This window comes from Triticum aestivum, chromosome 6B, assembly GCF_018294505.1.
Source record: "Triticum aestivum cultivar Chinese Spring chromosome 6B, IWGSC CS RefSeq v2.1, whole genome shotgun sequence".
Taxonomy (NCBI): Eukaryota; Viridiplantae; Streptophyta; class Magnoliopsida; order Poales; family Poaceae; genus Triticum; species Triticum aestivum.
Genome location: NC_057810.1, coordinates 683,007,986 through 683,033,965, shown reverse-complemented (window position 1 = coordinate 683,033,965; position 25,980 = coordinate 683,007,986). Strand labels below are relative to the sequence as shown.

The 25,980-nt window shown below is 48.2% G+C and overlaps 1 protein-coding gene across 1 annotated transcript; it reads right to left on the bottom strand.

The window, feature by feature from the left end:
- Nucleotides 1-20,920: 20,920 nt before the first annotated feature.
- LOC123139218 (probable protein phosphatase 2C 27) lies at nucleotides 20,921-25,066 on the bottom strand. The gene is made up of 4 exons (XM_044559018.1): nucleotides 24,711-25,066; nucleotides 22,700-22,924; nucleotides 22,397-22,608; nucleotides 20,921-21,929 (listed from the first exon to the last, which is right to left on the bottom strand). Exons 1-4 carry the CDS (start codon nucleotides 24,762-24,764, stop codon nucleotides 21,362-21,364), a joined length of 1,059 nt encoding a protein of 352 aa, XP_044414953.1. The 5' UTR covers nucleotides 24,765-25,066; the 3' UTR covers nucleotides 20,921-21,361.
- Nucleotides 25,067-25,980: the final 914 nt, after the last annotated feature.

Sequence of the window (25,980 nt, the reverse complement as noted above, 5' to 3'; positions counted from 1 at the left end):
CAGGTAAGATCCTGGGAAAAGACCTGTGGGTTAGGGCCCACTCAAAAGAACACCGTTGAAAAGATTTAAAAGAGATGTTGCACCGGTTGAATTAAATGACTTGAATGAGATACCAATCTCGAAAGAGCTTGAACGAATGCAGAATGGAAACACGAATCTTCGAGATATCTTGAGCACTCCGGAACAATTTAATAGCGAGAGATGGATGATTAAGAGGTGCACCGGCATAAGAAAAGCATTGGAAAAAAAAGAAAAGGAGTATGCTTAATACCAAAGCTTGAATTAAATCCACCGGAGAAGAAAAGAACGAGGAATGATGAACTTGAAGCTCCATTAGAATCTTCATGAGAATCACCGGATAAGAACATTGACGGAAAAGAATGGAGAAACTTCCCATCAATAAAATGGATACTTGAAGAAGAAATCTTAGTCCTTGAAGAAAAACAAAAGGGAGGGAGGGTGGGAAAAACAAAGGCAACTTGGAGACGGATGAAACAAACACCGTTGAGAAGAAGTGATAAATGATCTTGCAAATGTTGACGTGAACGGATCCACTTGAGGAGAGACACACCGGTTAAAAAAAAGGATTGACAAGACAGACTCGATGATCAAGAAGGATTAGTATTCACATAGGAATATGAGAACACCATTTGGAAAAGGTATGGAATCAACATTTGACTTCGAAGCAACTCGAATACCACAACTCAAAACAAAACAAAGGATTGGCTTGCAAAATAAGCCAGAACAAACATATGATAGAGATTTCGCCCGAAGTTTTCGTGGTGGGGCCTACACGGGCTCGATCGTACAGCACCATCATGTACAAGGCAGTGCACATGACATACGAAGCGTCCCCGAGTCGGCATAGCCAAGGACTCTTTAAGACACAACGAGACCACTGTAAAATCAACCGTGAATAGGCGGACCACTAGACGTCGAACCCCAATTTCATATCATACATCTGTCGGAAAGATATCCTAAGAGCTACTTGAATTCCCACCTATGAAACTCCCGAAATTTTCCGGTTATGCAATCAGGTGTTGGGGATACAGGGGAAGCATAATATCTCACCCAAACTAACAAATCCTACATCCAGCTGTATCCATCCTTCAACACATAACCAAGAAACCTTCGGAAACCATCTACCTCAACCTTCGAAAAGCATCCGTTATACAAGTTATGGCAATACTCCCGAACTCCCGCCCCAGTACTGGGTTGGTCGGGGTTATCTCACCAACGAACTGCATAAAAGAGATTTTCGATGTCGGCGTACTAAACTCAGGTATTCCAGAACTGCAACGATAAAATTATGACGACAACACCTCAGAGCTCAACTCCCCGGGACACTTCCACTAAACCCCTGACAGGAGGCACCAAGACAATGTTCTCATCATAAAACCATCGGAACGATTCCAAGATACCCGCGTGATCCTAAAATTTTTTTAGTGAAATTTGAGAAGAGAAGAGTCAAAACTCTACGTCAGGATGCCTTACCAGAGCGATGAAGGGACTGGGGAGTAAAAAGAATTCCTAACTCTCCGATATATAATTCCTAAATGACTCAAAACATTTTTCTAGACACAACTCGGCCGCTAAAAACGATCAAGCAGTGGGGCTCCTAAGGTCGGGGAAGGCTCTGATTACCAACTTGTAACGCCCTCGATGCGGCTATATCTCCCACGTGTCGAAGCACGACTTAGAGGCATAACCGCATTGAAAGCAATGTCGCAAGTGAGGTAATCTTCACACAACCCATGTAATACATAAGGGAAAGAGATACATAGTTGGCTTACAATCGCCACTTCACACAATTACATGAATAAAGCATTACATCATCCAGATACAATCAAGGTCCGACTACGGAACCAAAATAAAAGAAGAACCCCAAATGCGACAAAGGTCCCCGATCGACCCCAACTGGGCTCCACTACTGATCAACTAGAACGAAACAACACAAAGGGCAAGATCTTCATCGAGCTCCTCCTTGAGCTTGGTTGCGTCACCTCATCGGTAACATAGGCACCTGCAAACTGGTTTTGGAAGTATCTGTGAGCCACGGGGACTCAGCAATCTCGCACCCGCGAGATCAAGACTATTTAAGCTTATAGGAAGGATGGAGTAATGAGGTGGAGCTGCAGCAAGCGACTAGCATATATGGTGGCTAACATACGCAAATGAGAGCGAGAAGAGAAGGCAAAGCACGGTCGATAAAAGTATGATCAAGAAGTGATCCTATAGCAACCTACGTCAAGCATAACTCCAACACCGTGTTCACTTCCCGGACTCCGCCGGAAAGAGACCATCACGGTTACACACACGGTTGATGTATTTTAATTAAGGTCAACTTCGGGTTTTCTACAACCGGACGTTAACAAATTCCCATCTGCCCATAACCGCGGGCACGGCTTTCGAAAGTTCAAATCCCTGCAGGGGTGTCCCAACTTAGCCCATCACAAGCTCTCACGGTCAACGAAGGAATAGACCTCCACCCGAGACATTCCGATCAGACTCGGTATCCCAGTACAACAAGACATTTCGACAGGGTAAAACTAAACCAGCAACACCGCCCGAATGTGCCGACAAATCCCGATAGGAGCTGCACATATCTCTTTCTCAGGGCACACTCAGATGAGCGCTCCATACAACTAAAACCAAACCTCGAGTTTCCCCGAGGGGGCGCTGCACAGGACTCTAGTTCGGACCAACACTCAGAGGAGCACTGGCCCGGGGGGGGGGGGGTTAAAAAATGATGACCCTTGAGTCTGCAGAACCCAAGGGAAAGAAAAGGCTAGGTGGCAAATGGTAAAACCAATGTTGGGCATTGCTGGAGAAGCTTTACTTAAGGCGAACTGTCAAGGGGTTCCCATTATAGCCCAACCGCGTAAGGAACGCAAAATCCGGGAACATAACACCGATATGACGGAAACTAGGGTGGCAAGAGTGGAACAAAACACCAGGCATAAGGCCGAGCCTTCCACCCTTTACCAAGTATATAGATGCATTAATTAAATAAGATATATTGTGATATCCCAACAAGTAAACATGTTCCAACAAGGAACAACATCTCCATGTTCCAACAAGGAACAAACTTCAATCTTCACCTGCAACTAACAACGCTATAAGAGGGGCTAAGCAAAGCGGTAACATAGCCAATCAACGGTTTGCTAGGACATGGTGGGTTAGAGGTTTGACATGGCAATTTGGGAGGCTGACAAGCAAATGGTAGGCATCGTAGCATTGGCATAGCAAAAGAGCGAGCAAACTAGCATAGCAAAGATAGTAGTGATTTCGAGGGTATGATCATCTTGCCTGAGATCCCGCAAGGAAGAAGAACGAATCCAAGAAGAAGACAAACGGTCGTAGACGAACAAATCCTCACAACTCCGGAACGAAACCGAAGCTAACGAGAGAAGCAACCCGGAAAGAAACAAACAACATAGTAAACAACATCACATAAACATGGCATGATGCACAAACAAGTATGATGCATGTCCGGTTTAATGAGGCATGGCATGGCAAAGTGCAACAAACAATACTACAAGTTAAGTGGAGCTCAATATGCAACGAGGTGCATGTTGACGGAACACCACATCAATTATTTAGTTATCTCTCGTTTAAGCTACCCAACAATATTAACTGTTGTTAAACATGGCAAGAGGTGAAGCATAATATAAACTATACCATCTAAACAATTTAAATGGGGCCGGATATAAAAACAACAAATCCGGTAAATCCCCATATGCATTTAGCAATTTAATGCAACAACAAGTTTAAACATTTTAAATGTTGTTATCATGATGCGGATGACATATACAAGTTTTATGCAATTTTATGAAAATGTTGACATGAGCATGTTATGAAGCATTTGTCACCGTGGCGGAAAGAAAGGGTGCCACGGCAACGATAACGAAAATGGTGCCACGGCAACGATAACGAAAATGGTGCCACGACAACATTCTGATGATCCGATAACTCATTGAGATACCGGTGCAAAAGAGCAAGTGTGCGGATGTGCGAAACATACAGAAGATGGTGGGGTGATCCCAGATACCGGGTTCCCACGTGTCGGTGGCATGGCAAACGAGAAGGAATGCGCAAGCGACAATTTGGACACGGCGCAAGCACGGGCATCTCATACAACACACACACTCGGTCCACGGGTGATCGTCTCGTTGGTTATACCTTTGAAGCGTGTATTTTCGGGGCGGAACGAGTTCGGTGCAATGAAGAGGAAGTAGACGTTCTCGCAACGGTCGTAGTGGAAGTAGTTGAAGTAGTGGTACATGTTCGTTTTCGGAGAGGTACTTGAAGAATCCAACGCCTTCGGGGCGACGGTAGTGGAAGTAGTTGTACACGGCGACGGTAGTTGTACACGTTTTTCGTAGATGAACTTGGTGTCCGGTGCGGTACTTGGAGAAATCCTCGGAGATGGATAGTGGTACTTGGCGTTCCACGGGATCTTCGAGGTTCGGGCATGTAGGCGAACGACGATGAAGCCGTTGGTCTTGCGTCAACGCCAACCGGCAGCGAAGGTGCACGAAACAGCAGCAGGAGGCTGCAGAGGTGGCGACCATGTGGCTGACAGGGTCGCACGCAGCGCAACACAGAGAGATGACGAAGGCCTCGGGCATGAAGGCTTGAGCGTTGTACGAGGAAGGGGCCGACGTGGTCGGGGTTGCATCTTGGCGATCCAGTGACAGCAGGGGATGGAGCTCGATGGAGGCGGAGCAGCGGTTGGTGGCGTGTGCGGGCGGCGTGTGGAGGTGCAGGAAGGCGGGGCCGCGGACATCCATGGCCTCAGCGAGGGGGTCGGGCGCGAGGCTCCTGTGGCGGCCATGGCTGCACGAGCTCGCGGACGGAGCTGCAGGCGCGAGCAGCCGAAGGAGGGCGTCGGCGCGGGAGGAGAAACAGGGCGCGGGAGCTTGAGGAACGACGCGATAGGGCAAAGGAGGCGAAGCAGGCGTCGAGGCAGGGGCGACGGGAGCCGGCGGGGACGCGCGCTCGATGCGGGAGAAGCATAGGGGAGGGGCGGCGCGAGGGCTCTGCTCCTCTCTCTCCCTGTGAGTGGCGGCGCCAGGAGGAGAACGAAGGGGAAAAGGGATCGAGAGGAGGGGCTTCGAGCGAGAGGAAGGAGATGGGATCGAGCATTGCAGCGGCGCTGGAGGGAGTCGAGGGAGAGAGGCTGGGCTGGCCTTCGAGGCTAGGGTTAGGAAGGGGTTAGGTGGGCTGGACCTCCAGGCAAATGGGCCAGCTGGGCTTCTCTTCTCTCTCTCCTATTCTTTTTTCCATTTACCAACAAAACAGAAAAAGAGAAAGAAGAGAAAGAGAAGGTAGGGGTGGAATCTGGGCATGGGGATAGTTTTCACAGTCTCATAAAAATATGAGGAATTTAAATAAAATGGGAAGAGGATTTTTTTTAGGGAAGTAAAATCCACACGCATTGGATTTAACTCAGCAAGTTTGAATTTGAAACCCATTCAAATGAGCTCCAAATGGGTTGAAACTATAGGAGGTGACCCTACGCACCAGATGTGATTTATGGGCAGATTTGGAACATTAATGGAGAAGTAAAATTTGCAACTCAATTTTACTAAAAGATCGAAAAAGCAGGATAGGAGGTTGAGTCGGATAAAAGAAGAGTAGAAGAATAATGCAAATGTGTTATGGGTGATTTCCCGAAATGAAATATTTACTATAGCTCTCTAAATATCGAGAGGATGTGTTTTAAAGAGAATCACCATGTGAATTCCCTCGATTTAAATGGATCGAAAAATCCATACAATTTATTTAGTTGAGGTTTTAAAAATTAATGATACGATGGCATGATGACATGATGCAATGCACATGATGCAAGGATGAATGCAACAAATAAAACAAATCACACGACGAAACTCGGAATAGCTGGAAGTCTACTGGAGCATCGGTCTCGGGGCGTTACAGTAGGAGATCTACATATCCGTATCGCCAAGCTTGCCTTCCACGCCAAGGAAAGTCCCATTCGGACACGGGACGAAGTCTTCAATCTTGTATCTTCATAGTCTTGGAGTCCGGCCGATGATGATAGTTCGGCTATCCGGACACCCCCTAGTCCGGAACTCCCTCACCGAGCTCCGGCACCTCTACAAATCCATGCTTCCCTCTGCGAAGGGCCTATCTATTTACTTTTATGTTGAGTCATCATCCTTCTTATTAAAAAGCACCCGCTGGAGAGCACACTGTCGTTTGCATTCATTATAACTGGTTTATATTGGGTATGACTTGACTGGATCTCTTTTACCATGAATTACAATGTTTAGTCAGTCCTTGATCTTTAAAGGTGCTCCGCATTTATGTTTTGCGGTCTCAGAAAGGGCAAGCGAGATACCATTTTGTTATATCATGTTATGATTATTTTGAGAAAGTGTTGTCATCCGAGTTTTGTTATTATAGCTCGCTAGCTGATTATGCTATTGATATGAGTAATTGTGAGACCTTTGTGTTATTGTTAGTATGGTTAGTTCATAATATTTGCTGAAACTTGAATGTTGGCTTTTCATGTTACAACAACAAGAGAAAACAGAGTTTGTAAAAGTTTTTCTTTTTCTCTTTCAGTTTGTCAACTGAATTGCTTGAGGACAAGCAAGGGTTTAAGCTTGGGGGAGTTGATACGTCTCCGTCGTATCTACTTTTCCAAACACTTTTGCCCTTGTTTTGGACTCTAACTTGTATGATTTGAATGGAACTAACCGGACTGACGCTGTTTTCAACAGAATTGCCATGATGTTGTTTTATGTGCAGAAAATAAAAGTTCTCGAAATGACCTGAAACTCCACGGAATATCTTAGAATAAATAATAAAAAATCCTTGCCAAAGATGAAGACCAGGGGGCCCACACCCTGTCCACGAGGGTGCCCCCCTAGGGCGCGCCCCCTACCTCGTGGGCCCCCTGGTGGCCCTCCGACGCCAACTCCAACTCCATATATTAGCTTTCGAGGAGAAAAAAATCAGAGAGAAGAAATCATCGCGTTTTACGATACGGAGCCGCCGCCAAGCCCTAATCTCTCTCGGGAGGGCTCATCTGGAGTCCGCTCGGGGCTCCGGAGAGGGGGATTCGTCGCCGTCGTCATCATCAACCGTCCTTCATCACCAATTTCATGATGCTCACCGCCGTGCGTGAGTAATTCGATCGTAGGCTTGCTGGACGGTGATGGGTTGGATGAGATTTATCATGTAATCGAGTTAGTTTTGTTAGGGTTTGATCCCTAGTATCCACTATGTTCTGAGATTGATGTTGCTATGACTTTGCTATGCTTAATGCTTGTCACTAGGGCCCGAGTGCCATGATTTCAGATCTGAACCTATTATGTTTTCATGAATATATGTGAGTTCTTGATCCTATCTTGCAAGTCTATAGTCACCTACTATGTGTTATGATCCGGCAACCCCGAAGTGACAATAATCGGAACCACCACTCCCGGTGATGACCATAGTTTGAGGAGTTCATGTATTCACTATGTGCTAATGCTTTGTTCCGGTTCTCTATTAAAATGATGCCTTAATATCCCTTAGTTTTCAATAGGACCCCGCTGCCACGAGAGGGTAGGACAAAAGATGTCATGCAAGTTCTTTCCATAAGCACGTATGACTATATTCGGAATACATGCCTACATTAGATTGATGAACTGGAGCTAGTTCTGTGTCACCCTATGTTATAACTATTACATGACGAACCACATCCGGCATAATTATCCATCACTGATCCGGTGCCTACGAGTTTTCCATATACTGGTTCTCGCTTATTTACTTTTCTGTTGCTACTGTTACAATCACTACAAAATACCAAAAACATTACTTTTGATGTCTTTACTTTTGTTACCGTTACCACCACTATCATATTACTTTGCTACTAAACACTTTGCTTCAGATACTAAGTTTCCAGGTGTGTTTGAATTGACAACTCAGCTGCTAATACTTGAGAATATTCTTTGGCTCCCCTTGTGTCGAATCAATAAATTTGGGTTGAATACTCTACCCTCGAAAACTGTTGTGATCCCCTATACTTGTGGGTTATCATCCCTCGCCACTGCCGCACCCCCTCCTACTCCTGACCAACATCTAGAGCTAATCATCGTCCCTAAAATTACTCTACAGCCTAATCCGGCCACTCGATCACCACGCCTAACCTCTCCGTCGCTTCAAACGCTGCCACACGCAACAGATCACGCCGTTCTGATGCTAGATCCGCTGCCCTCTTGGGCCAACAGCATCACGACGCGCTTATATCGAGACACACTCCTCTCCCCTCCCTGCGGACACAGTGACCTGCTGCCCCGCCCACCATATATACCCCGACGCCTTCTCTGCCTCCCTCATCTTCATCCCCCTCCACCTCCAGCCACCAAAAAGCGACGCCGCTGCTTCCGCTGCCTAGCCCTAGATCACTACGAGGAGGCCTGCCGCGACCCCGTCCGCTGCGCTCGTTGCTGGCGGTGCGGCCACCGCAGCCACGACTGCAGGTACCTCCGTCTCTGGCCTCTATCATCTCCACCACGCACCTCAGCCCCTCCGCCATCACCCACCTCTCCCCCCACAACAAGATGCACTCACACACTTCACCCTTCGACACCCACGAACTACGAGCCCGTCTCTCTGACATCTGCCTCGCCTCTCAAAACACAAGAACCACGTCGCATGTCTCCGAATCCGACTCCGACGACGAGCTGCCACGCCCAGTCCACGAGGCTGGACCGCTGCCTCCCTACATGGATATGCCGCTTGTCGCAGCCCCTTCCTACCTAGTCCACTGCCCGTGCCGCTTCGCCTACACTGACCTCCAAACCCCCGACCCCAACCCCACTCCCATCATCCGCCGCGCCATCCAGCACACGTGCAGAAACCCTGCCTTCATCATGGGCGGCTCCTGACGTGGGGTGGCATGCCTCACGTTCCACACTCCAGCTGCCCGCAATGACGTTATTCGTCACAGCCCCATAGACTTCGAAGGCAACACCATCACCATCGAGCCAGTCGAGCACGTCGACCGCTCCATTGCCATCTTCACAGACCTCGCAGAGATCGATGTTTCCAAATTTCCACATGAACTTTGGCACAACGACGGCATCCGTTTCGCCCTGGCCTTCCTTGGCGACGTGTGTGCTGTGGATGATTTCTACCTACATGGCATAGACTATACCTTTGTCCGCGCTCTGGTTCTGCTGCAATCAAGCAAACCAGCACCCCCTGGCATCGTCATCCAGCTCCCACCTATCAATGAGATCAAGATAGCCAAGGTGGTAGAAGTCTCTCGCTGGCACCACGGAGACGGGGCCAATCCCTTCGGCACGAACTCTTCTGACGGAGATTCTGCGCCTCTCTCTCAACGTGGCTCGCCACGACCCATCTCACCTGATCACATTGCACCAGTCGTCTCCGCTTTTCATGCTGCTTGGCGCACAGACCCCACGTACGGTGGTACACGCCCGATTGCCCCACATGGCAGCACTAGCACATGTGCGACTCCTGCCTTTCCTGGTCACGACACTAGTGGCTCTGCACTGTCCTCCCCTTTTCTTCCACCTGGTTCCATACGCCAGCCACTCATCATATCTGATGACAACTCGATGGACTCCAAAGACATGCACGCGCCGCTCCTGCATGGCATTCTAACGGAGTCGCTAGACGTGGTGCATGCACCCACGGGCGGCTGTACGGGCCCACCTGTCATCCGCCCGACTCCACTCGTTGGGACCATGCTCCCACCTTCTCCGCCTGCACGCCCAGCGGACGCCGCCCCGCCTATCAGGCCCTTGGTCCCCTCTGACGCTTCTGCCTTTACTGCGTTCGTGCCTCCGACTCCTGCCATTGCAGATCCCCCCGCCTTCACCTTCACGGCTGGTGAATCATCACGTGCAACTGATGAAACCCCAATCTCTCCGTCTCCTAATCAATCCATTACTTTAGTTAATGCCACCACTGTGCTGACCCATGTCGCCACGGATGCAGACCTCCCTCTCCACGACCTCGACACCCACGAGTGCACCATACAAAGGAGCGCCACAAGACAGCCCGTGATCAATCCTGCTCCAAAAACAAGCTGCATCGCAGCGCGCGGCTTGCTGGCAAGGAGGCCAAGTACTCCCCCATGCTCGCCAAGGCTGTCAAGGCCAAGACCGCCCGCCTCTTCGCTGCAGACGTGGGCTCGGCCATCGATCGCGCCATCCACGACGCACACCTAGATGTCTCTGATGCTCCTCCCGCTTCCGCTGAAGATCTGGCCACCATTGCACTACTCTGCAGTGCGGACGACGACCATGTAAACGCGATCCTTGAGGCTGAGGGCTCGGCCTCCGGTGATGACAACGCACCATGATCAGCTCGCCATCTCTGCCATGCGTGTCGGGGTGGATCACAATGCCACCGCCATTTGTCATTTTCATGCTCGTCCTACGTGTTCCTCTGTACTTTAGGGCCCTGCTCCTCGGTAGATCAACCCAGTTCCGTAGTAGCGTGATGTTGTACCTTTTGCTACTATCATGTACCTGTACTGCTATCTTAAACCTCTGGTGTATGCTCCGTCTACATGAGTAACGCCACTTTCTCTATCTACTCATGGAATGTGCGTGGTCTGGGCGACGATGCCAAATGTGCTGACATCCTCGCCGAACTCATCTCGATCAACCCCCACATTGCACTATTACAAGAGTCAAAACTCGATGCGTTCTCGGACCAAAAGCTACGATCCTTTATGCCTACGCAGCTCGACCAAGTTTTTCACCTACCCGCCGTTGAAACAGCGGGTGGCAACATCTCCGCTGTCAATACTGCCTCTTTCCAAGTAATCTCCTTCAACCACCTCACCTTCTCGTCAACATTGATTTTGCGATCCAATGCAAGTGACCGCAACATAGCCATCACCAACATCTATGCCCCCTCCTCCCGCGCCCTCAAGCAATCTTTCCTCGATGAGTTGCTCGCTATCTCACAACCAGACGACTCACCCTGGCTACTTGTGGGAGATTTCAACCTCCTCCGGTACCCCTCCGACAAAAATAATGACGCGTTTAGACAATCCGAAGCCACTGCTTTTAACCGAACTCTTGATGAACTCACCCTCATTGAACTACCACTTCTTGACCGCCAATACACTTGGTCCAATAATAGAACAACACCCACCCTAGAACATATCGACCGTGCCTTTTTTAACTTAGCCTGGTCAGACGCCTTTCCAAACTCTTCCCTCTCCTCCCTCACGCGATTCACATACGACCACGTACCCCTCCTCATTCACGTCACGACAACGATCCTGTGATCCAATTTTTTCAAATTTGAGCCTGGCTGGGCCAATTTACGGCCTTGCAGTGACATTATCAACGCCGTTTGGGCCCCTTCATGGCCCTCCATGAACGCCAACTCTGCCGCCACCCTCACTTACTTGCTCAAAAAGACTCGGGCCGGACTCAAAAAATGGTCTCGCTCTCGTATTCCCGCCCCCCTCCGCGAATCTCGATGTAAAACCGCTATCGCCGCCCTCGATCGTGCAGAAGAATCCAGGCCTCTCTCTCCGCCCGAACTACTCACTCATAAAATCATCGTGTCCCTCCTCAAATGCAATATCCAAGAAAAATGGCCTACTGGAAATGGCGTGCCAAAGTTTCTCGAGCAATCCACGGAGGTGAGAACTCAAAATTCTTCCACATGTCTGCCTCACAACGCCTTAGAAAAAACAATATTTTCTCCCTCACAGGCGACGGCACGTTATTCACCTCTCATCCCCACAAAGCAGAAATCCTACAGGATTTTTTCATCTCACTCATAGGATCCCCTGCCACGACGACCTGGGCTTTTGACCTCAATTCCATTTACCCTCACCCCGTGCCTGGTCTACATGCCCTTGACGTACCTTTCTCTGAAGACGAAATTAAGTTGGCCTTCCTCCAAATGAACCCCCAAGCTAGCCCTGGACCAGATGGTTTCGGCCCCTCCTTTTATAGATCCTTTTGTCCCACTATAGGACACGCCATTCTCCCCTTCTTCCAACAACTTCACCAAGGCGTAGCAGACACAGAACGTTTAAATCATGCCCACATCGTCCTCCTCCCAAAGAACACACCCCCCTCCTCCCCCGACGCCTTCAGACCAATCTCCCTACAAAACTGCCCCATAAAAGCTTTTGCTAAAGCCACCACCTCGCGCCTCAAACCTCTCATCCCTAGCTTGGTTCATGGTAATCAAATAGGGTTCATCACCGGAAGGAATATTGCCGAAAACTACATCTATGCGGCTCACCTAATCAGCTCTTGCCACTCCCGCAAAAGGCCAACCATGGTTTTCAAACTCGATTTCAGGAAAGCATTTGATTCTGTCGCATGGCTAGCCCTTGACAGAATCTTGGATGTCGGCGGTTTCTCCCAAACTTTTCGCTCCTGGATCCAAAACATCCTCCACGTGGGTAAAACTGCTATCCTCCTAAATGGCATTCCTGGCAACTGGATACAATGCAAAAAAGGCCTACGACAGGGCGAGCCAGCCTCTCCCTACCTGTAACTCATCGTCGCCGACCTACTTTAGCAACTCATCATCCAAAACACCGAGCCCACTCTCCTCCACCACCCCATCTTCACCCACCTGCCCCCCACCATTCTCCAATACGCCGATGATACGCTTATGATCGCAGCCTCCTCGCCCCCGGCAGCCACAACCCTCAAAAAAATCCTTAATAGCTTTGCACAAGCTACCGGCCTCACCATCAACTTCTCCAAAACCACCATTGCTACCCTTCACACGGATGAAAGCCTAGCGGCTGACGCTGCTCTCGCCATTTGAGGGAAACCTTGGCTAGATTGGCTAGACCTACAACACCCAAACGCCCTAGTCTCCTCAGCCCCCCAAACCTCCTTCTTGTGTCGCACGATAACCCAACAAATCCCAACACTCCAGTCAATCTCCTTTGTACTCACCAACAGTGGCACACACACATACTACTGGATGGATACCTGGCTCACACCAAAAACCCTAGCTACCACCTTCCCGTACCTCTTCTCGCACTCTACCCTACCACTAGTTAAAGGAGCCAACATTTTATGCTTCGGTATCGAAACCAACCTCCGTAATTGTCTCTCTCTTATAGCAGAACGAGAGCTTGCTTCGCTTTTGGCTCTTTTGCAGGACTACACGCCGTCGACTAAGGAAGATCAACATTTCCTATTCCAGGGACATGACTTCTCCACCAAGCAAGCATACGGCTCACTCATGACCAAGCCAGACACAGATCTCATGGCCCCTCTCATCTGGGGCACCAAAGCTCCTCGCAAAGTCAAGATTTTTTCTTGGCTTCTTTTCAAATATCGCCTCAACACTAGAGTGAGCCTCGCTCATAAGCATATAATCTCCTCCAATTTATGCCCACGATGTGCTACGTCATCCGAAGACTCTACTCATCTCTTCATCACATGTCCTCTTGCAAATAGGATATCGCAACGAGTAGGCTTCCTGCCCGTAACCAACGACCTAAATGAGCTATGGGACACCCCGCTACCTCAACACCTACCCATGAAGGCCTGGCCATTCGTTCTCCTTGCTCTACTACGGAAGATTTGGGCAGCACGTAATGACATGTTGTTTAGAAGTATCGATCAATGTTCTGTAATAACAATTAGAAACCTTATCTCTGACCTAGATCTTTGGTCACACCGTCTCATCGATACGGGTGACAAGGAGGACGTCTTCTCGTGGCGTTCCTACCTCTCTGCAAGTTGCACCGTGCCTCTGTAATTCTGTACTCGCTGCGTTTGCAGCTGTTTGAGCAATATATTCAGGTGGGGAACTCCCCCCCCCCCCCCAGTGATTCTAAAAAAACAATTCTCATCAGCAAACCCATATACAATGCCACTGTATCATCTATCATGACAACCATCAAATATCATGACAGTTGACAACAAACAATATCATGACAGCAAACAATATACAATACAATTTTCATCAGCAAACAAATATACAATCCCACTGTATCATGACCATTGCATGACAGCAAACAAATTGCAAACCAATATGCAATCTCATGCTAGGATCCTAGAAATGAAGAATAGAAGGATGGAGATTGGGAACGGAGAAGAGAATAGGGATTGTTCATATCAAAGTTGACTGTTGGGGCGTCCTGGTGAGTTCGAGCAGCCGAGCAGAGGCCAAACTGGAGGGGGGGTCCGGAGGTGAGGCCATGAAGGGAGGCAACCGGAGGAAGTGGACGACGGGATATCAGGCGGCGGCGTTCCCTTCCCTCTCCTTGGCCATCAACAAGAAGCAGAACAGAGGTGGGAGTGGCGGGGCGCCTGGTGGCTAGTGTTGGTGCTGCCGCGACACGGAGTGACGAGAGGGAGAGGCGGCGTCTGCGCGCCACATTGTCAAGCAAGGGTGGCGGCCACGGCGCCAGGCCAGAGCCAGACTACGTTGACCGGATACTTCAGAAAGCGCGTGTATCCAGCCGGATACTACCCCGATACTCGGATACTGCCCCGATACGGCCCGATATGTATCCCGTAAGTATCCCTCAATTTTTTGATTTTAAAAATAATAATGTTTGATACTCCTATGATACTTCTGCGATACTTTTTGGATACCTGAAACCCCTCGTTCGACATGAAATCCCTTCAATAGTAAAGGCACACCTTTTGAAGATACACAACATGGGCATGAGTTCATGCCAAAGCATGACTGTCAATGTTCTTGTTCAACTGAAAGGTGAGCAAGAGAGAGTCGATGCACTGATTGGAACAACAAACCCGGGAAAATCCCACTGCCAATTAATGAAAATGGACCAAGTGCAAGAAAACAAAGGGAATAATCCTATTGAGGCATGCTTTGACCTGAAGCTCTATTTTGTTTTCAATATTTTTAATAATTAATATATGTAATACCTATGTATAGATGTATCGCCGTATCCATGTTTTTAAAAAATTGGCGTATCGGTCGTATCCCCATATCACGTATCTGATACGGATCCAAGTATCCATGCAAAGGAGCCAGCAAGGTGGCGGTTGGTTTGCCTATGCACAAAATCGAGGGAAACCCTCCCGATTAAGCCAAAACCCTAGCAAAAGAGGTTTTTTTTCTTTTTTCCATTCTACCCCCAACATTTGTGGACAAAAACAAGTTGATGCACATGTGGCAGCCTGGTTTGTTCGTTTTTTTTGGTTCGATTGCTCGAACGGTCTGCTAGGCTTAAAAATCCGATAGGATCTTTGGTTCCGGTTTTTTCTAGTCCGATTTTTGAACTATGGTTGAATGCATTCTCTACTTTTACACTTTAGAATGTTTTACTCAATTTATTTCCTACATTCCATTGGTTTTGGGATGTCTTTAGAAGATTTGCTTTTATGAATTTTTTTTTCTGTTTTCGAAAGCATAATGTCCTTGCGTTTTCTCAGGGGTTTCTCAAAATGTCAAAATGTATATTTTTCTATTCATTTGCTTGTGTTTTTTGCATGACAAGGTGAAGTTGTGCGAAAGTAAAAAAAAAATATGCTCCCTCTGTCCCATAATGTAAGACGTTTTTTTATACTATTTTTTAACACAATACAGACGTACGCGCTCATATACACGCGCATACACACACCCCTTCGAACGCACACACGCACCCTATTCCTATGAGCATCTCCGAAAGACTGAGCCGGTATTTCAAGAACGTCTCATCCCATTGAATGTGTATTTCCAAAAATTTTGAAATAAATTCAAAAATAAATGCGAGCACTAGAATTTGATTCCTGATGGACTGAGGTATCATAGTCCCTCTAAACATCCAACGACAATTCGCTCTTTGACACACTTGGTTGAATGGTAAGCAAGTGCGTCGAGCAGAGGAGCATGTGTGTTTGTGGTGCCTCGAGAAACCGCGCCCGGACAGGGGGACTGGCGCGAGCTGTCGTGCACTTCCGCACAGGGGGACTGGCTCTGGCACGTAGTCTGGCTCTGGAGTGAGCAGGAAGCAAACGTCGTGTCGTCGCCAAAACGAATTACTACCACAAGCAGGCAGCTAAGCACAAGCAGGCGGATCGATCACAACGTGTCGCATAACGTGTCGTGTCGTGTCGTGTCGAACGTGTCGCATAAAACACGCGGGCCGACTCCGCCCGCTCTACGTGTCCCTCCGCCTCTGCTCGTCTCCTTGGCTCGCGCGCGTCACCCGCGACACGCGCTGCGTCCGCCAGACGACGATCGATGCCTGGACGACGGGGACGGCCGAATCCGCTCCGCTCGCCGCCGTCAACGTTGGCCGGAATAGTCAAATTATAGTCAGTGTTGTTTAATCGCGGCTGCCGTTGCCTGCTCTACGTGCGCGCGCCGCTCCCGCTGACGCCCAAGCTGACGAGCGATATGCTTTCCTTCCTTGCGTGCATCTTCGTTGGGGTTGAGCAGGTTTAGGGTGGTGGAGACGTGGAGTGGCGCACCGCCTTTCCTTTTTCTTCCCATCGACCGGCGGTGGTTCGGTCTCGGTGGTTGCGTCGCGCACATCCCATCTGATCCTTTTCCCTCGTGCTCTTCTTCTTCCGTCCGTCAATGATGACGCCAAGCTATATGGTATGGTTGACCCAGGCTGGCTATAGCTGCCTGCCTTAATCGGCAATCAAGCCTGCAAGCCGACCCTGGCTAGCTAGCTCAGTTGGTTGACTCCTTCCTCGTCCTGGTTGCACCGCTCCGGACACGGATCGATCGGCCGCCCGATGGGGCCAGGATGAGAACATGGAATGGCCTCCTCGTCTCATCCTCCGCACGCTCCAATTCCTTCGCGGTTATGTTTGAGGGCTCATTCGCTTTGGAGTAAACTAAAAACGTAAGAATTAGGATGGCAACAGAAATTGACTTGCTTCGTTCCTACACGTAAAATAAGTTTTGAGTGGATGTCTAGTTTTCTGAAGAAAAACACAGAAAATGAGTGGTATTCTTACGATATTCTTGTATGCCCTTTTTACAAACCAAATGCATTTATAGAAATTTTTTCACCGAAATCCTTATTCCTATATTTTTTCTGTGAAAATCCTTCAAATTGAAGGAGGCCTGAGTAACTTCCGATTCCTTTGTGTATGTCTATCTGAGGAACAAATTCCAAAGAACCACATATGAATCGGATGAAACTTCATCCGTTGGATGGTCGTTTTTGCACACAAAACCAAAAAATACCTGAAAGAAAGAAACTATATTATCATGATAATTTGTAAAAGCTGCCTCGCATGCCCCATCCCCTGCCCTAAACGCAGTAAAAGCTGCCACATCCACCCCGGCCGCTTGCCACGCTACTCCGGGAAAAGTTCGCCGCGCATGCGCGCCCCAATAAAACCCTTGCATTCTTTCAAAAAGCAAATCTCATAATTGTCACACTACTATTTTTTTATGTCCAGTTGACCAGGTACCGCCGTCTTCTTCCCTGCGCCGTCATTGTCGACGACAACCTAAATGCACGTGCGGATGCATCTTAAAGTTATCTTGAAGCTTCTTTTCCTTCGGACTTGGAATAGCCGTCCTTTTTGTCCACACTAGTTTCAACTTTTTTGTCCAGGCTAGTTTTGAAAACTACGCACGAAAATTGTTGGCAAATATGCAATGTTTGTGATTGAACAAATTTGTTTAGCACTCATGTCAAATCATGGCCACGTCCATCACTCTGATTTTTGTTGAATTTACCTGCTTGTTTTGTTTGATACTGCACTATAGTTTCCATTAATTTTACTTGCTTGTTTTGTTTGATACTACATTATACTTGCCAAAATTAAGGGAGTAGTTTCCGTAATTTTATTTGTGCTTGCTTTTTGTTTGAATACTGCATTATAGTTTCCCTTAATTTTACTTGCTTGTTTTTTATACTGCATTATAGTTCACGTTAATTTTACTTACTTGTTTTTTTCATACAGCATTATTGTACTAAAACCACAACACTTATTTTTAAGGCAGAGGGAGTAGTTTCTTGTTGTATTCCAAGTAGAGGATGATAGTAGATAACAAGGCTTAAACATATCAATTAAACAAATGATAAAAAATAACAAGACTTAAACAGGGGGGAGGAACACATCTCATCTTATCAGTGATCAACGAGGCGGTGGCTCATCACATGAGACAACTCAATAACACAATAACCAGAGAATGGTTTCTTTTACAGACAAAATTTAAACAGGGGGAACAACACATCTCATCATCTCATAATGAGCCTCAAAGCCCCCTGGATGCACGCTACTGACTCCCTTACCACCCTAATTAAGCTCCCAACTTGTATTTACAGGTGCCTCACAATTCACAATGGCGGGTGAGATCTTCAGGTTCGTTGGTTTTATTCCTCCAAGGTAACAATGAAGCCACAACTGGCATGTCGACGACGACGGTGGATTGGTACTTATAGTTGACACTCAACAATGCAGAAGAAGGCGGCGACAATGGCGCGCCGCCGAGATCACTGGCCCCCCAAGCAGCCCCGCGGAGAGCGGTACTACCGCTTGGGTGGGCGGTACTACCGCTGAGCCAGCGGTACTACCGTGCCACCTAGCGGTACTGCCGTGCACGTGAGGGGAGCAAGGTCCTGGACCCAGAGCGGTACTACCGCGGTGGTAAGGGCGGTACTACCGCTCGAGAGCGATACTACCGCCACTACTGCCCCAGCTAGTGCCGCAGAACCCGACACGAGAAAACGAGGCCTCGAGTCGAGGCGGTAGTAGCCCGGAGCCACATCGATACTACGGCGGAAGACATCAAGCGGTACTATCGCTGAGAAGCGGTACTACCGCTTGTTGTGCTTCGGCGGTACTACCGCTGTGGCCCGCGGTACTACCGCTGGGACCAAACAGGGCAAGCCAGGAAGGGAAGGAAAACTCCATTGAAGCGGGAAGGATCAGCAGGTGCGATAAGGATGTGTACGTGTTGATTCCACCCTAGCCTTATCAAAGCGGATCCCCCCTGATAGTACGGTGACTCCTACGAAACTAGTCCCCCAACAGAGAAACGAAGGAGCTGCACCGTCTTGAATAAAACACCAAGGGGAGGGAATCGTCTCGTGCCAAAGGATGAATCTCTGAAAATCTCAACGCACATGATTAGTCCACAAAAGCATTGTCATCAATCACCAAAACACCTTGGGGATAAATATGCCCTTACAACTGCCATGACTCAGCCTAAATGGCCGCTTGCGATGCCCGAAGAGCTTGCTGCCCTTGAGCGCTCTGGCACATGGGATTTGGCTTCTCTCCCTTCCGGTGTTCGTCCCATCACCTGCAAGTGGGTCTACAAGATTAAGACTCGCTCCGATGGTTCTCTTGAGCGCTACAAAGCTCGTCTTGTGGCTCGTGGTTTTCAGCAGGAGCAAGGACGCGATTATGATGAGACATTCGCTCCTGTGACCCACATGACCATTGTTCGCACTCTCCTTGTTGTGGTTTCTGTTCGTCATTGATCTATCTCTCAACTTGATGTCCAGAACGCCTTTTTTAATGGCGAGTTGCGTGAGGAGGTTTATATGCAGCCACCACCGGGGTACTATGCCCCTGATGGTATGGTCTGTAGACTTCGCCGCTCCCTCTATGGTCTTAAACAGGCCCCTCGCGCCTGATTTGAGCGCTTCACCTCTATGGTAACTGCCGCTGGTTTCTTGCCCAGTGATCATGATCCCGCGTTATTTGTTCACATGTCTCCTCGTGGTCAAACTCTTCTCCTTCTCTATGTTGATGACATGATCATCACTGGTGACGACTCTGACTACATTGCCTTTGTTAAGGCCGCCTTCGTGACCAGTTCCTCATGACTAATCTTGGTCCACTTCGCTATTTTCTTGGGATTGAGATCTCCTCGACCTCTGATGGCTTCTACATCTCCCAAGAAAAATATATTCCGGATCTTCCTGCTCGCGCTGCTCTCGGTGATGAGCTCACAATTGTGACTCCTATGGAGCTCAACGTTCAGCTTCGTGCCTCTGATGGTGACCCTCTTCCTAATCCCACTCGCTATCGTCACCTCGTTGGCAGCCTTGTCTATCTTACTGTTACACGTCCTGACATCTCCTATCATGTTCACATCCCGAGTCAGTTTGTCTCAGCCCCCACCTCTGTCCACTATAGTCATCTCCTCCGTGTTCTACGATATCTTCATGGCACGATCCCTCAACGCCTTTTCTTTCCCCGCTCCAGCTCCCTTGAGCTCCAGGCCTACTCTGATGCTACCTGGGCTAGTGATCCCTCTGATCGAGCTCGCTATCTGCTTACTGTGTCTTTTTTGGTGGCTCTCTCATTGCCTGAAAGACAAAGAAACAGACTGCAGTTTCTCGCTCTAGTATAGAGGCCGAGTTGCGAGTCATGGCTATGTTAACGGCTTTGGTGATCTGGTTACGGTGGTTACTTGAGGATTTTGGGGTGTCTGCTACTACCTCGACTCCCTTATTGTCTGACAGTACCGGTGCTTTCAGTATTACATGTGACCCGGTGAAGCATGAGCTCACCAAGCACATCGGTGCGGATGCCCATTTTATGCGTGATGTTGTGCAGGATCAGACTCTTGCTCTTCACTATGTGCCCTCTGAGTTACAGTTGGCAGACTCCTACATGAAGGCACAGACTTGAGCGCAACATGATTTTATTCTCTCCAAATCCAGTGTTGTTGATCCACCATGAGTTTGACGGGGGTGTTAGATATGTATAGTCCCTTTTCTGTACATCCCATTATATAAGGGGCTTTCTACACTTAACCACACATGTATACGTAATGGCCTTTGGTCCTCAGTGAACACCAGTTGCTGATTATCCAACACATTATAGTTTCCGTTAATTTCACTTGCTTGTTTTTTTATACAACACTATCGTACTAAAACCACACTATTGTACTAAAACCACAACACTTATTTTGAGGCGGAAATAGTTTCTTGGTGTATTCCAAGTAGAGGATGATAGATATAACAAGACTTAAACATGGCAATTAAACAAATGATCAAATACAACAAGACTTAAACGGGGGGAAGAACACATCTCATCATATCAGTGATCAACGAGGCGATGGCTCATCACATGAGACAACTCAAGTTACACTGATACAATAACACAATAACCAGAGAATGGTTTCTTTTACAGACAAAACTTAAACAGGGGAACAACATATCTCATCTCATCTCATAATGAGCCTCAAAGCCCCCTGGATGCACGCTACTGACTCCCTTACCACCCTAATTAAGCTCCCAACATATATTTACAGGTGCCTCACAATTCACAATGGCGGGTGAGATCTCCAGGTTCGTTGGTTTTATTCCTCCAAGGTAACAATGGAGCCACAACTGGCATGTCGACGACGACGGTGGATCGGTACTTACAGTTGACACTCAGCAATGCAGAAGAAGAAGAAGGCGACAATGGCGCGCCGTCGTCGGAGATCACTGGCCTTCCAGGAGCACCCTGAGGCTATGGAGCCCCTCGGCCGAGATGCTCCGCTCGACCCTGCCCGCCCTGTTCACCCTGATCTGGGGAGGGGCCTCCTGGTGGAACGAGACCATGACCGCCGTCAGGTTGTCGGTGGCGCCCCGCCTGATCGCCTCCTCCACGATCTCCTTGCAGCACCGCCGGAGGTCGTTGTGCTCCTGGAGCCTCCGCCGCGCAAAGTCCACCGAGTTCTGGTTGGAGAAGTAGTCCCAGATGCCGTCGCTGCCGATGATGAGGAACTCGTCGTCCTTGGTCAGCGTGATCATCTTGAGCTCCGGCTCGGCGCTCAGCGGGCCTCCCGGCTTGCCCATCTCCTTGAGGCCGTCGAGGTGCCAGTCCCCGAGCGCTCTGGTCACCGCTAGCTGGCCGTTCAGATAGCCGTCGTCGACGTAGCCGCCTAGAGATTCCACACGCTTTCTTTCGTTCAGGCAGCAGGTTCTGTGGTCCTTGGACATTTCGATTGTGGCGCCGCGCCGGGAAAGGACTGCCCGGCAATCACCAGCATTTGCGACCAGAAGAGTCCTGCAAAAGAACATGAAGAATTAGCATTGCTAATCACCAGAATTCACCCGATAACAAAGCGACTTACTGTAGAAAGTACCAACGCATACTATTATAAATAACACGATGTATGGCAGTTGGGGGTCCTAAGTGTAGCAGTTATCATAAATTTAACCTCTGCCTGGAGCATCTTCGTAATTTTTCATTATGATCAACTAATCTGTAGTAGCTTTGAGAAATGGTCAGGCTAAGTTCAAATACTTCTTGACTGACTGACACTCAGGGAACATGCGAAAGATCTCTCATGAGCAACAAAATTGAGAACAGGCCTGCTACTAGTACGGTAAACCTAGGATTCAGATTTAGCATGCCAAGGATAAAGTAATCTAGTGTCAACTCCAGTACTCTGCTGCATTACGATTTTCTGTTCACAAATGAAATGATAATAGTTAAGTAGGAGCCCGGATTGCAGGTCACGAGAATAGTACCTTCCAAAAATCATTGCTGTAAGTGCAGTTGTTCCAGAAGAAAGCCCATCCTGGAGAGAGCACTTCTCTGCAAACTGACTGTCAGTTTGCATAAACGACCTCCTGACTGCCTTCTCAAGCTCAAGAGGAAAAGCAGCATCTTCCACGATGACCCGCGGCAAGTTGTCGCGAACATACTGTGCGGCATCTTTTCCACCATGTCCATCAAATACCTGAGAATCATAAGGATATGATGATGTCAGGAAAGAGAACATTAACTATGAAGCTGAACAACCAGATTTGAGAAAGTGAGTAAGCAATTACCCCATAGAAGGAAATAACTTCATCATCCACCATGTTGTAACCAAAATTCTTGGCTAGGTTGGGGATGCACACATGCGCATCTTCCATGTAATCACGGCCACCAATGTCAGACCAATCCCCTGAGCGGATAGCTGGAACAAAATTGTGCCAACTTTCTCCCATCGCAGTCACCATCTTGGCTTGCTTGAAATCAATGGACACTGTGTTCTCACAGACTCTCTCCATCTGCACATTACCCAATTAACAGAAGGTTAGATCACAGCAGTCTGATCAAGAAACAAGGTACTGCATCAGCTTTGGAAAAAAGATAGCACTAAGGGATAGCAGGCCACATTTGGATCAATGATACAAAGGATGAACTCAGCATTTTACTAACACAATAGCCAGCTTAAATGAATATATCTTCCCAATTTTTCAACCCTGTCAACAACTCTGCAATAGCTTAAATAACGTCACCACCATCCATCACACAGAGAGTGGATGATTTGCAGGCTTGCAGCAACACTAATCCACCTAGCTGAAAGGGACGCACAAACAGAAGCCCAACTCGGTCAAGTCGGCGACAGACGGCAATCCCTTATTCGACAAAGAATGCCACGAGTAGCCATTTCGAGTGTGGGCACCCATAAACAAAAACCCCCAAAATGCACAGGAACGCATTGACAAAACCGCGAACCGCAAGCCCCAGAAGGTGCTACTGAGTACCGACTAGCCGAGGAATGTCAAGCTTCCAGGTGTACATTCTTGAGCACCACCCCACAGCCCACTACCTGCCTGCCTGCATTGCAACCCATAATTGCAAGCTAAAGGGACAAAAGCTACCCCATGATTATGTAATTCAGACCTATAAAGGCACATAGATCACTAGGAAATTGCCAAGGACGTGTCGTCCCCGGAGGCTTGACAGCACGAAAAAGGCCAGCTTTTCCTTGGCCTCAATGCAGAAAGGGGTACAGCACTATCTGAACTTTACCGGCGCTGACTCTTCTACATGTAAAGACTAAAGAACACAGATGATGATGATGGATGATTACCATTTGTTGAACCAAAAATGTTTCTCCAGCACTTATTTAAAACATATAAAGGACACCCAGCCCTCTTTGGTGTTAGTATAATTTAACCTCAATTAGTGAGAGAAATAAAGAAAGCAGAGCACTGCTAGTTGTGAACTTTGCAGACGTTGATTTTTATGAACAGTTACAGTTTGTCCTAACTTTCAGATGCAAATATCTTTCCTTGTCAGACGGAGATATCTCTGCGGCAGAAGACGAGAGGATATGGAGCAACCACGTCAACTGGAAATCCGACATGACGATTTTCATCGCAGGATCAGAAGCACCGCATGAGAACAACAATGCACATGCGGAAGCAGACATGGGGCATGACATCCGCCGAGCCAGGACAACAAAAAAGATTTCGCTTTTGCGGCACGCCGCCCCGGCTGGCTTAATCCCAGCTAGTAGTAGTAGAAACTTCTCGGCCGCCGAACAATTCAAGGCATATCCCTCTGTTCACACCTTCCACACAAGGGGAGATATAATAATAATACAGTAATATATTCTTGCTAATAATAATAATAGTAGTAGTATTCTTGCTAATAAAAGATAAGATAATGGGAGTGGTTCATTAATTCCAGCTGCAATAAGTAAACTAGTGCCAAATAATCTGTGCTACTACTATATACTTGGCTCTGGGTTTCAGGGGAAGGGAAGGGGAGAAACGGAAGCATTCAAGCAGCACGCAAAGTGTGTGCACGAAGCAACCAACCCACTAGTGTTTTTCTTCTTCTTCTCCTCGACTAATCGACCGTCCAGACCGAAGCAGCAACTAACGCGCACGAATCAAAGACGAAAGGAGAAAGAAAGACATCTATTTCGACCCCATCTTCTCGCGGCGGAAAGGAAAACCACCGGATTCAGCCAGCGAAATCCACACAGGAACAAGAACATCGAAAGAAAAACAGAGTCAAATCGAATGGGCGTGGAACAGGGGAGGGGAGGGGGTTACCCACCGCGAAATCTGCCGGCCTCTCGATCTGCGCGTCCTCGAATCCCTCCACGCACATGCCTGACGAAGACGAAGGAGGAGGAGCGATTCGACTCGAACTGCCGCCGCCGCAGGGGTGCTCTGGTACCGATGAAGAAGGATTGAAGGCGGAGGGAGGGGGCGTGGGACGGGACCGAGACCGGGACGGGCTTGGAATCGGAGCAGAAGATTCGCGGGAATATCTATCTCTCTAGCTAGCTCTCTGTTTCGATCGGGGGTAGGAAAAGGAAGGGAAGGCGGATCCTGTGTGGGATTCGCTGCTGGTTTCTCTCTCTCTCTCTCTGCTCTGTTTCCGAGCTGGTTTGCTTCGTTACGGAGACGGAGGATAGAGGGGGTATTTATTCGAGGGAGAGGCCGGGGGGAACACGTGCTGGTTAGAGCCCCCGGTGGGCCATGAGTTTTTTTTTCTTTTTCCTTCTCTTTTCGGCATCTTGTTTCTATTTATTTTTTGACGTTCTGTTATCCCGTGGAGCTCGTTTTTCACTCGGTGGGGAAAAATGTTTGGCACGCTCATGCTGTCCAAAAGAAGAAGAAAACATGCATGTTTACCGTGCCCGTTTTTTCTTTATCTAGAGAAGATGATTGGTTGGAGCGTATGGTTTTCTCGTGGAACTATCCATGGTTTTCTTGTAAAGTGAAATGGGTGCAGGGGTTAGATGGAACTTGGTTAATTCTCACCTATATGAGAATTACCATATTAGAAGAAAGATATATTTACATATGTGTGTCATACATAATACTGCAAACGTATATTAAAGATGAAAAGAGTATAAAAGCCGTCCACGCTGCACGGTCGCATTACGAACGCTGCCACCAAGCGGCCACCGGACTAAAAGTAGCTACTCGACAAACCCTCCAACAAACAACGTTGTAAAGAAGCCCCGCATATCACCGCATAGCATGCCCGCCGTGCACGAGGCATTGCCTTCCTCGGCACTTGAATGGGAACGTGGGCTTCGAGAGGAGATGCATTGTTGCAGACGGTGTCGTTTCGATGCTTCCAAATGTGCCAACTAACGTTCGGTGCGAAGAAACAAAAATCCCTGAATGGATGAGGATGAACGTGGTGGAATCGTAATCCTTTCGTGGGTGTCGTCCACGATGTGAGAGCTATCTCTCGATTCTTGTAGAAGAAAGTATACTTCTAAAACATGCATAAGCATGTGTATCGTGTATCAAAGCGAAAGAATGGTATGTAAGCCGTCCACACTACAACATCGCATTAGCAAACGCTG

What these genes read in the sequence shown, in the direction of transcription:
- LOC123139218 (XM_044559018.1), bottom strand. Translation starts at nt 24,764, where the DNA reads ATGTGCGTGGAGGGATTCGAGGACGCGCAGATCGAGAGGCCGGCAGAT. An exon ending in AAGTTATTTCCTTCTATGGG is followed by an intron (nt 22,609 to 22,699) that starts GTAATTGCTTAC and finishes TATGATTCTCAG; the next exon opens with GTATTTGATGGACATGGTGG. An exon ending in ACAGCAATGATTTTTGGAAG is followed by an intron (nt 21,930 to 22,396) that starts GTACTATTCTCG and finishes GTTCTTTTGCAG; the next exon opens with GACTCTTCTGGTCGCAAATG.